The sequence below is a fragment of the Spinacia oleracea genome, chromosome 4 (genome assembly GCF_020520425.1).
Source record: "Spinacia oleracea cultivar Varoflay chromosome 4, BTI_SOV_V1, whole genome shotgun sequence".
In the NCBI taxonomy this organism is placed as follows: Eukaryota; Viridiplantae; Streptophyta; class Magnoliopsida; order Caryophyllales; family Amaranthaceae; genus Spinacia; species Spinacia oleracea.
In genome coordinates, this window is record NC_079490.1 from 149,473,834 (window position 1) to 149,485,901 (window position 12,068).

The 12,068-nt window shown below is 34.6% G+C and overlaps 1 protein-coding gene and 1 pseudogene across 5 annotated transcripts; one reads left to right on the forward strand and one right to left on the reverse strand.

Annotated features, from left to right (window-relative positions):
* Nucleotides 1–3,265: 3,265 nt before the first annotated feature.
* Nucleotides 3,266–4,801, forward strand: LOC130472022 (uncharacterized; annotated as a pseudogene).
* LOC110803537 (PAP-specific phosphatase HAL2-like) lies at nucleotides 3,624–8,871 on the reverse strand. 5 transcript variants are annotated; one of them, XM_056827532.1, is made up of 4 exons: nucleotides 8,447–8,871; nucleotides 6,837–7,506; nucleotides 5,766–6,100; nucleotides 3,624–4,315 (listed from the first exon to the last, which is right to left on the reverse strand). In XM_056827532.1, the coding sequence occupies exons 1-3, from the start codon at nucleotides 8,604–8,606 to the stop codon at nucleotides 5,797–5,799; spliced, it is 1,134 nt and encodes a 377-aa protein (XP_056683510.1). In that variant the 5' UTR covers nucleotides 8,607–8,871; the 3' UTR covers nucleotides 3,624–4,315; nucleotides 5,766–5,796. The 5 variants fall into 5 exon arrangements, with proteins under 5 accessions (XP_056683510.1, XP_056683511.1, XP_021864749.1 ...); XM_056827533.1 differs by having other exon boundaries at nucleotides 3,630–4,213; XM_022009057.2 differs by lacking the exon at nucleotides 3,624–4,315 and adding an exon at nucleotides 4,506–4,754.
* Between the last annotated feature and the right edge of the window lie 3,197 nt (nucleotides 8,872–12,068).

Here is a 12,068-nt window from a genome sequence, read left to right on the forward strand (position 1 = left end):
AATGCCAAATGTTAAGAGATTTTGGTTTTGTTTTTCTGTGTGAGTTTTGTGAATTAATTTTGTTGTAATATACTGTAAGTCTGGGCTGAGGGGATTCTGAATTGCTAATATCTTTCTGTTCTTGTAAAAATTGGATTTTTTTGCTTAATGACCCCTAATTGGCAAATAGAAGTAAATTATGAATATATTGTTGCTCTGTAGTCTAGCCGAGTTAATTAGTTGTGTAGTAATGTATGCAAGAAAGATAAATGAGATTGACAAGACACGGCTATTTAACGTGGTTCATTCAAATCTGTTAGCTAGTTCTACTAGGTGAGGGAAAGTTCTATTGATCTTGAGGAATACAAATTACATTCTTAGGTTAGGTTAGATTAAGAACGAGAGATTTTAACAGATTTGGGGGCATATAATAAATTCTTTAACTGTAAGGATTTGTGTTCAAGGAGCAAAAGGAATTGGGAAAAGTGCTATCATGGCTCAAGTCTTTAACCGATTATGCCCATTAATTTGTTGGTGATTATTATGTTAATGTAGCTAACAACTTGAGTATTTATCAGCTTCAAGCTTGCATTGGTGAAGAAATGAAATCAGAAGGGCGGCAAAGATATGCCAAGCACTCAAATCAAAGGAATTCGTTCTTATAATAGACGGATTATCCCAAGAATTTGCCTTGGAGGACATAGGCATCCCTATGGAAATGAATGGAGGATAATTAATTGTGACATCAAGATGTTTAAATGTCTGTAAAAGAATGTTGTGTCAAGAAACTGTTGTGCTGGAATCCCTTTCTCGAGAGGACTCGGAGATATTAGAAACTAGTTTAGGACCCGTGTCACGCACGGTAATCCAAAATAATTTAGAAGGTACTCCTTAAAAATAACAATTAATTTTTTCGTACCACTAAACTTTATAAAATAGCTAAAGTGGAAGAAGTGGAAGAAAGTATTTTTGTATTAATAGATCATTAAAAAGTAAATAGCGGATATTATTTTGAAATAGGTGAACATGTTTGGTCGTATCTTGTAGTTATATGTAATAAGCTTGAAAGGCACCAAGTTATTTAAGCCCATAATCTCGCTAATTATGAGAGAATGAATGAAGCTTAGTTAGTTATCTGCATCAAAATGTAAGGAGATTATAAATTAATAATAGTTTTTTTTATATCCCGCCGTTCTCCATGACCACGGGAATTATAACATTAATATTGATTATAAGTCTATATAATCTTTTTAATATTTAATAAAAATATGTAAATAACTTAGTATTAAAAATACACCAATTCTTAAATGGAATTGGTCCAAACTACATTTATTGTGGAACGTGTCTAAAGATGGTCAACAACTTGTTCTTAATTTATTTTGGCATGTTTATTAGGATTAGGCAAAATTGTCAAAAAATATCTTCTTTTTGTCTCACTTTGTGAGCTAGTACCTTATAATTCCAGTTTTGTCAAATAGTACTTACAATTTTAGCAGGTGTTGTTAATACGTGTTGTACTTGAATAATGTGATTAAGTCACCAGTCACTTTTAAAAACATAGGGCTACTATGATTCAAAAGATGGTTAATATATCTAAGAAATTTGGTATTTAATTTATTAAAGTCAATGTATAAACAACAAAGGTCCATGCATTGTAAAAATAGTGCTAGAGTAAATTATTGATTTTGGGTCCACGCTAATATTATTGTAGACCATGTCCACAAGAGAATAATCCTTAAAAATAACTAAAACATAGAATTGTGATTAGTTAGTTTCATCTGACCAATGGTAATTAAGAGTTGTACTCGTTTAAAAAATAAAAATGTAAGATCTATGAATAAAAATAACAATTAAAATAAAAACAAATATGTAAGGAATTAAGTAGTAATTAAGTTGGTTAGGAATAAGGAACTAAGGAACTACGGGCTAATATCTAAAACAAAAAAAATGAATAATAAAAATGAGTGGGAAACTTTCCAGTTTCCACCGCCATCAATAATCACGTTCTCCAACCATCGCCACCCCATTCATCTTCTCCTACCAACGCAATCACCATAGCTTCTAATCATATTCACAGAAATTTCTCAAAAATATATCCATCTCAAATGTCAAACCAAACACCTAATCGCAAAGCCTGGTTTTTGTTCCTTTTCCAAGTTTCCTTCTCAAAGTTTCAGAAAATTTCTATTAATTTTGATAATGATAGTGAAAAGTATCCGATTTTTCACCGGGGCGGGTTCGGAACGCTTGAGTTGACATCAGTAAACAAATGAGTTGATTTATTGCTTGAGACGCATGTATTCGAGTAATTTTAAGAATAATATTATCAGTGAACTCGTGGGTTTTTTTAATGGTACACCTTCATGGTTTTTATACTGCATGGAATATATTCAAATATTTTATTCAATAATCTAAAAATGTCAAATATTTTTTTATAGGCGTTTTTTAGAAGAATGTAGCTGAAAGTGATGCACGTGTCATAATTTTCGGATGGATTTTTCAAGATTCCTTGTATTTTTTATGTGTATAATTTTGTAATATCTAATTTTCATAATGTGCACTGTATATTATTATTCTATTATCGTTTTTCCTTTTTCGGGATGAACCTTGCTTAATATATTCTCCAAAGAAATCGCTGAAATTTTGACCATATTTATGTAAGCTCGTAATTTCAGCAATTTCATCAATCTAAGTTGACCATTTTAAGGAAAGTACGACCGTACTTAAATATATATTCTAGCTCCAAAGATTGCTATTATCTCTGAAAGTACGACCAGAAATCAAGGTCAAATGTTATCAAGTGTACTTATGTTAAGAAATCTATTTATGTAAGGTCGTACAACGATTTCTTCAATCCGAAATGCCCATTTTAAGAAAGTACGACTTTGTTTTAATATATTCTCCAGAATTTAAGGTCAAACATTATTTAGGGGATAATTTTTTTATCTATTACTATATATGACTTTGCTTTAATATATTCTCCAAATGTTAATTTAGGAAACCGTTTTATTTTTAAATATACGTTATATTCCAGCAGGAAACCGTTTTATTTCTTTAGTAATAGATTAGTTATTTAAGGGAAACAAAGATACGAATAGATTATTGCAGAAATATATTAAAGCAATCTTTGGAGATTATATTAAAACGAAGTTAAGAAAGAACAAAAGAAAAAAAAAAGAATTTTTTTGGCGGGAAAAAATCGCACCAGGAATTGACACGTGTCATTCCTGGTGTCTCTTTTAGTATATAGTAATAGATGTTGCTGGGAATATAATTCAAAAATGTAATGGCGTAAGTAGTTTATTAATCAATTAATTTTCTTGCAGTTGAACTTCTAAATAACATTATTTTTTAATTAATTGCAATTGTATTATACTGTAATGTTTATTCCATGACTTGTTATTTCTGTAGTTTTGGAGTTTGCCTTGTCTTGCCAATTATTTAATATCAACAACAACAACAAAAATGTAGGATTTTGGAGCAGATGTTGATAACTGCATCACTTAATCAGGAATTTAGGCGTGTACACTGTTTGAGTTAGTCCACGTAGGACATGTAGCTAGTTTAGCCGGTAAAATCTTGGGAGACATTTTAATTATATCATTTGTTGTTACAATTGTGAATTATGTTACAAAAATTAGGAACATCAGGGACTAATCACTTGTCAAATCAGAGACATGTACTAGCATTCAGTTTTACACCCTCCATCCGAAATGGTTAGTGACAGTTATATATTGGGTGTCCATTTCCTAATATACTGCAGTACGTAGTAATAGGCTATATGTTTTGTCATGTACCACTGTTGGAATTGAGTTATGAGGAAATGATAGAAATACATGGGTCAATTGCAGAACTATGATAAAGGGTTTCTTTTGTGTAATCGTGCTGAGTCCTTATTTCGGGAGGATTAAAAACTCATGAGTTCTGGATGGAGTACTCCGCAGTTGTTTTCAAGCAAAATCAAGCTTGGACAAAAGGAACTTGCTACTAAAATTATTCATTTGTTTTGCAGTGAATGCAATATCCACGCTGCTGCTGGTTATTACAGTAGTCTGTTTGCTTACAACGGAACACTTGGACTTGAAGAAGATCACAGATGGGATTGAGTCACTGAACAATCTATTCAACTTCATCACCAGTTTACCAAAGTGGATCCACTTCTACAACAGTCTCCACGCCAACGTGCAAATGCTCCATGAAAGAAAGGGATAGGTTGCAGGAAAGACTCAGTGATCTGATAATGTGTGTTGAAGACTAAGAGTCAGCGCAGAAAGAGAGAAGTTGATAAAATTGGTTAACTTCTGCTGGAGCCAAATGTACCGAGGTACAGACGTTCCTACAAGAAATGGTGATGAGAGACACTAATTGTTTGTGGAAGTTTTTAAAACGAGCATATTTAGGAAATCTTAATGCAGGAGAATTCGTAGAGGTGACCACCACATTGGTGGGTGAAGCTGCAGATGAGAATATCAGGAAAATTATGACATGGTTACAAAACGGAGTGACTAAAATTGGGGTGCATGGAATCAAAGGAATAGGAAAAACTGCTGTTATAATGCACATTCATAATAAGCTGATCAAGTCTTGTCAACATGTTTACTTCGTTACAGTACTTGAGGATCAAAGAGAATATAATTTGCAGGGTGCTATTGCTAAAACTCTAGGAATTGATTTGCAGGAAGAAGACGAGCCAAAAAGGGCAGCTGTGTTGCATCGAGCACTGCGACAAAGGAAGTTTGTGCTGATATTAGATGGTTTGAAGAAATATATTTCAGCTGTAAGAAAGGAATTGAGATGGTCTCAGCTATCTGCAAGCCATTAGTATCAATGAAGTATAGGGACTGAAATTTACATGAATGGTTATGATTATAAATTGCCATGCAAGGACCGGTCATTTCTCCAACAGGACTAGGACTGATTTATTAATATCCAACCGGAATTGCTATTGACTTATCAATTGTCCTAGAGCTAGACATGAATTTTTCAGGTAATCATAAAAAAAAAACAGGTGATGGTTTTTGGACGCAAACTAGCTTACTTGGTAAGGTATTTTTTTCTTGATCGAAGCCTACCTATGTCATCACCTTGATCAGTAGTAAACTAAGGACTCGTTGGCATTTTTATTCAACTTTTAGGGAAGACATCATTGACTATGATCAAATAATGATAAAAGACAACGCTCCCCCCCCCCCCCCCCCCCCCCCCACCCACACCCACACACACATACTCTTCCAAGGGAAGGAAGAATGCTACTTCCTCCATCCCTAATTGTTTGCCCCATGGTTCAAAAGTGTTTTTATTAAGAGTTGGGTAAGTGGAATTGAGAAGAGACAAAAATGGTGGGATCAAATATAATTTATGTGGTCCCAAACTCCCATGAACATTTTTAGTAATGGAGCATTCTTTTGGGACCAAAATGGCAAATAGGGGCAAACAAAAAGGGACAGAGGGAATAACAATTTAAAGGCAAATGAACTAAAATATTGTGCATACGAAGAAAGAGTGAAGCAAAATGACACATCAACCATTCAACCTTGACAAAACCTTCATACTCACTAGCGTATTTAAAAATTAGTTTTGTCAGTTTCTCTTTTTTCCTCTCGCTTTACAAGGGTTAATTAAACTCATGATCAACACAAAAGAAAAGGAATATCCGTTTCCTAATTCCCACAATATATGCTGAATAGAGTGGCCTTGCTAATATTCAATCTTTGTTAATCTATCAAAAATATCCATAAAGGTAAAAAAATCGGCAGAGACCAAAGCGATTGGATATTAGTAATTACCTTCTTAAATGCATCAATACTCCAATAGGCTTCAGAGGAGAGAGCATTCCCAACTAGAATCAACAGCACCTATAATTTTCTCATGTAATACAGCTCCAGAACAAGCCATTATTCCACGATCAAGACCTTCCAAATATATTCCTCTGGAAAAGTCCAGTGGGCGTCCTCCTGCATCAGTTACCACACCACCAGCTTCTTGTACAATAAGAACTCCTGCAGCATGATCCCATATTTTCTCTTTGTAGCCAGCTCTAGCAAACCTCATATAAATCTCAGCATCTCCCCTAGCTATGGCTGCATACTTCACCATACTATATACACGCAAAGGCTTCTTCCTGGTAACAAAATTTTGAATTGGAACCATAAGGTTCAACCACAAACTGTAGAGCTCAATAAATAAACAACGATGCTATTAAAGTTGATCACATAAGCATCAAGCGGTCAAGCCTTTCATGTATGAACCAAGTTAAGATGTTAAATTTTCATAATTAAACTGCATTTATTAAAATGCCACCGAAAGATCAAATTGACATTTTACTATAGCCAAGTCAGAGAAAACTATTCTCATCCATAGCAGAAGAAGTAGCTGCATCTGACCACCGACACACATAATCAACATCATGTTTGTAAACTCAACTTAGAAATAATCAAACCACAAAAGATAGGAAATAACCAATCCTTCAAATACTTTGTTAAATATGCTTTGAGAAAACTCCTAAATGCATATTTTAAAATTTCATCCCAACTCATATTTTCAACCAGCATAGAAAATGTTAAACACCATTTCCTTGTTTCCAAGACAATAAAATGAATCCAAGAGAGTACATCCAAGACAAAAAGTATATGGAAGGGAACAGTTATGTAGTAACAACTTAACAACCCAGATAAAATGTAATCTAGGGAAACTATATGTTTTCACAGGTTAACACTTCTACTTTGATATGAGATAAACTTCATATAGGCGATTGGCTGAAAATAAAGTGTTCTTTATGGTCACACACGCATACGCATGCGCATGCACACAAAAGCACACAAACACACACACACACACACAAATAGGTATACACCCACCTAAGTCCAGCACTGTGAGCAACCCCTTCCGTGAAAGAGTGACTTGTATTGGCTTTTTCCACAGGCTCACATAATGTTGCAAGAGCTGGATCCTTAACGGAAGAAACTCGAATTGATCTCGCAGATTCAAACGAGTCAAGCTTCAATTCTCCATGAATCAATGGCTGCATCCATGCCTTACCAGCGCCTCGTTTTGCATACATCACACAGCCTTTATCCCACATGTCAGGGGAGGCTGAGGATATTTCTGATGTAAGTTGATGATGATGGTTTACAAGACCCTTCTTCACAGGGTAGTTGGGGCACCCAAGGACTCCAAGAACAACTCTTCCCTCCTCAATCAATGCTAGGGCAACAGCATATTGATTGCCACGTACAAAGCCAAGGGTTCCATCAACAGGGTCCAAAACCCAATGCCTTCCTTTAGGACCACCAGACGAGCTGCATCGTCCAATGGCTTCAATCACTTGGCTGGGACCAACAGGAACATTTGAGATTTTAAGACCAAACTTAGGAGCTTCTGAGATGCTTTCATTCACTGTATTCACCACTTCCTGCAATAAGTCAGACTTTGAGAGTGTTTGTGCATCTTCTTCAGCAACGATGGATAAATTTTGGCTTCCAAAATATTCTGACAGTATCCGGCTAACAACAGCCTGAACACTATAATCTGTTCATGCAGTAATGCCGATCTGTGATCAAATTCAAGTCACAAAGCATAGCAAAAATATAAAGTCAAATTGGAATGAATACATAAGTGAAATAGCAACCCGTGTATTATCAACATCCACAAACCAAAATAATATTAAAACCAACAAAGCAATTACTGACTTTAAAGCAACCATGTTCAAGCAGAACTAAGACATCCCTGAAAATGTCAAAATAAATACTACTTCGTATTATTGTAAGCTAATGTTTCTAAAGGACTAGTGGTAGAACATTTCATTAACCCGGGGAAATTCTCAAGGTCATGAACTATTGAAAAACAAGGATTCTGATTAAAGACTCAATACAACTCCACAGCAAGGGCATACACAAAATTACGCATGGTCTTCGTATAAGTCGTAGTTCAGTCCTTTCCGATTAAAGGCAACCTTAAGTGATATAGTTAGACCTGCTTTGATGTGGCCTCATCAGAGAGGTGCTTTAATAGGAATAGTGAGTCTTACACTCCATTACACCACATTCTTCAACAGATTATCATCGAAGAATACTTTACAACTTCAGACCTTAGTAGTTATCAATTATCATTCATTTGGTACACCAGGGTGTGTAATGTACATTCTGTCTTCGAAAGGCAGCCTCAATTAATCAACAATATCAATAAATACTAATGAAAAACTATCCAAATCAACACGACAAATTGAAGGTGACCCTCCATTAAGGGAACCCACAATTGAAATGAAATAACATACATATCAGCATCATACTTCTACATATTTTCATAATCAACCCACATTGTCAATTTGTCATAAATACTCATAAAACCAAAAAACCCAGAAAACAATCGTATTATTGGAACATACCCATCAAACAAAACACAATAATCATGCCGAAATTATGAAAACCCAAATCACAAAAAGTAGAAAAAATGAGTTTAATTAAATTACCAGCAACAGTGACGAGAGAATCATCATCTTTGGAATTAACCTGTGAGCCATTAGAAGAAAGCAAGCTATTTTGGACTCTTTGGCACAAAGCGCAAGCCAAATGGACAACTCTAACAGCAACATCCAATTCCTTGGAAAACAAGAACTGCCCTTCGGCCATTTTTAGTCCAGGTTCATTCAAAGGAAAAACCCGATTAAAAAAAATGTAGGAGAGAGAAAAGGGGGTGTCGGAAATCGGAATAGAGAGAGAGAAAAGAGGGAAATTGGGTTTACATGGTGGTGGAAATTTGGAGCATTTGTGACGGTGGAGGTTCCTGGTCCATTGATCTTTCTCTCCCTATTTCTCCCACTTTCCCCAAAAAGAAAGGAATTCGTAACAGAGTTTTTGCGTCTTTTTCATTGATTCGAAAATTGTCCTTCCGCTTGTTTCTTGTTTGTATGAGTGGCAAAGTGGCCAAAGTCCGCCCGGCTGATTTTGCACGTGACCTTCTCACTTTTGGAGTTTTGGGTTTGTTCGGTTTGAACGCCTTATGTCTGGATTAAACATATTAAATTAAGAGAATTAAAGTGAACTAAACATAGCCCAGGTCGAGTAACTTATTATTTGATTGCTAATATTCAAAATAGCAATCAATCAATACCTAGTATTTAAAAAAGAAAACCAGCTTTATTTTAAAGACACGTAAGCAACTCTATTTTGAAGACACGTGGCAAAGACTTATATCACCATTTAGAAGACACGTGGCAAGCATATATCTATATCTAATCTAATATTTAAAAACTAAAACCATGAAAGTTACGTGTCATTCTCTTAATTTGTGTGAATAAATGGCTTATTTATCAAACGTTGTTAATTTGACGCTAATGGAAAACATATACTCATGCCAATGTCTTGCTTCTTCCCCTTCCACTTCTCCCTTCTAAACCAATTCTTCATTTAATACATAATAAGTCACCTTAACATTTCATCCTTCCCTTTCCAATTTTAGTTTAATGGTTTAGAACAATTTAATTAGAGACATAGATTAATACATTGGCGGTTATGGTGAATCAAGAATGAGAAACGTTTAAGATAGTTATAATTTCCGGGTTAATGAATTTGACTATTTATTAAATCTACATGTCTACAATTTTTGAAAGAGTGATATTCCTCCCTGCCTTATTTTGCTAAATTTCTTCATTCTGAAGAATTTTACTATTTTCATATAGGTGGGTGGAAGTTAAAATTATGTAATGAACTTTTAATTCATGTCCACCCCATTGTTTTCTGAAAAAATATTTCTTCTAATGAGGTTGGTATTAGTTAATGTTATCATTATATTCATTTTTTTTAGCCCATTTAAATCAACTACTCAAGAAGTTCATTGCATCCCGTTGCCTGACTTGCCTTAATCGTCTTCATATTTCAAGTTCATTTACAAACTACTCAAAAATCCGACAAACATGGATGCATTTTTGTTTTGAATTCTGTATGACATCTACTACTACCACACCCCTAACTCTATAAGCATAATTTCGAGTTTTAAAAAAATGGTTCAGTCTTTGATATTTTCCAGAATTTTAACATATCACATTTGGTTAGCTTGATCATCAACTCTTAATTCTTAAGTAACTTTCCTTTTTGGTAGTTTTCTTGATTGTGATGCAAAGGATAGGGTGCGAAACTTCATGTATACTTGGCAACTGAAACATAGTTTTAATCTAACAAACCACGATGGTGAATTTCTTAGCATATTGAAGATTTGTGGATCTCTTTGGTTTAATCCAAAGAATATATATGCTTAACTTAGTTACTCCGTACTAGCATATTTCTCTTACTATTTTTTTTAAAAACAAAACCCTTGAACAAAAAGATATACTCCTAAACTAATAATACATTTGTGGTCTTGTGAGAGCTCAGAATATATTCCTTCAAAGTAATGCTTTTACCCAATACATCTTGAAAATTTTAGTTTTTCTACATACTATAACAAGTTTTAGTGAAGTAATATACATTTATACCTTTATCGTTTTGGTATGTAAAATTACCATTTCTTTTTTAATTGAGTTTCCTAAAATATAGCTCGTGCGTAGAACGGGCCAAAAGCTAGTTAAATAATAAGTTACTTTACCATTTAGCGTATAGAGTGCTTTGGGATATGTCGAGTAATGATAAATATCAAGTGGTTTATGTTCATATAACTCAAATACAACCATTTTTGTATTATAACTTAAATGATTTGTGTTGGTACTTCTTGGGAATGTATTGGTATATCAATACCATAATAGTCGCAGTATCAATACCAAATTATTGGGTACCAATACGAGTCACTTGTTGTAATGCCCCGACCTCTAATGCGAGTAATTAAGCAACGAAATTTACCTAATTTGGTCGGGACATTACTACCGTAACCCCCTCTTGGGAATTACAAGATAATCATCATAGTAATTACTTTAAATCTCCACAATAATATAATTATTCTTTTATTTCCTTAATAAAGTAACTTTCATAACTTACCAAAGCGTCTTCACTAGAGTAATTATGATTAAACATTACTAGGTGAACATTTGCTAAATTGAAATCCTCGCCATTGTTCGTTTCCGTCGTCCCCAGCCGTATCTAAAACAGAAAACGAAACAGTGAGCCGAAAACTCAGTAATTAACGAACTATTCTAGTAACGCAAATTCATTTCAACTCATTTTAGTTGACAAAACAGGGATAATAGAATAATGTAAAACATTTAATAAAACATTATATTAATTCATTCATAACCTTTAATTTTTAATTATTAACATGCTAGTCGTTGATAAGTATGACATGGTGAAACATCTTCCACGATGGGCCGATGCCCATAAAACATAAGAGCAGATGCTCAACATGGGTGGGCTAGTGCCCCAAAGGTACATGCATGACCGAGAATCATAACCTGTGAACATATACTGTCAAACGGACTATGTCTTTCACTTTCATTTATCATGTTGCATTTAATTTTACTTTTCTTAGCCTTCGTACTTCAGTTGAATTAACATAATTCCTTTAGATTATGTGATAAATAAAATATTATTATTTTAATGGTTTCCCATAAATATCATGAAATAATTCAATAAAATCAAATCATATTTCATTCTCGCAATATTATTATTTTAATGGTTTCCCATTGGGCGCTGCTTGCTGGGCCTGCCTTGCTCGCTGCTCGCGCGTTGGGCCTGCCTTGCTGCTCGCTCACGTGGGCGGGCTTTGCTGGGCGCTAGGCCTGGCTTCGTGCTGGGTCTTGCGTCTAGCAAGCTCGTCCGTCAATCGTTTAGTACGTCGCGCTTCCGATTCGTTTTCCGATTCCGGAATTCATTTCCGATTCGAACAATATTTAATATTTCCGATTCGAACAAATATTTAATATTTCCGATCCGGAACTTATTTCCGATTCCGACAATATTTTCGATTCCGACAATATTTCCGTTTCCGGCAATATTTCTATTTCCTATAATATTTTCCGATACGTACCATGTTTCCGTTTCCGGCAACATCTACGACTTGGATAATATTTATATTTCCGTCATGATCCATATTTCCGTTTCCGGCAATATCATCATTTCCGATGTATTCATATTTTTCCTTTTGACGATTTCAGCTCCCACTGGAGC

Coding starts and splice junctions, on each gene's coding strand:
- LOC110803537 (XM_056827532.1), bottom strand. CDS start 8,606: ATGGCCGAAGGGCAGTTCTTGTTTTCCAAGGAATTGGATGTTGCTGTT. Junction 7,507..8,446: donor TTCTCTCGTCACTGTTGCTG/GTAATTTAATTA, acceptor CTGCATGAACAG/ATTATAGTGTTCAGGCTGTT. Junction 6,101..6,836: donor GCTCACAGTGCTGGACTTAG/GTGGGTGTATAC, acceptor TTTTGTTACCAG/GAAGAAGCCTTTGCGTGTAT.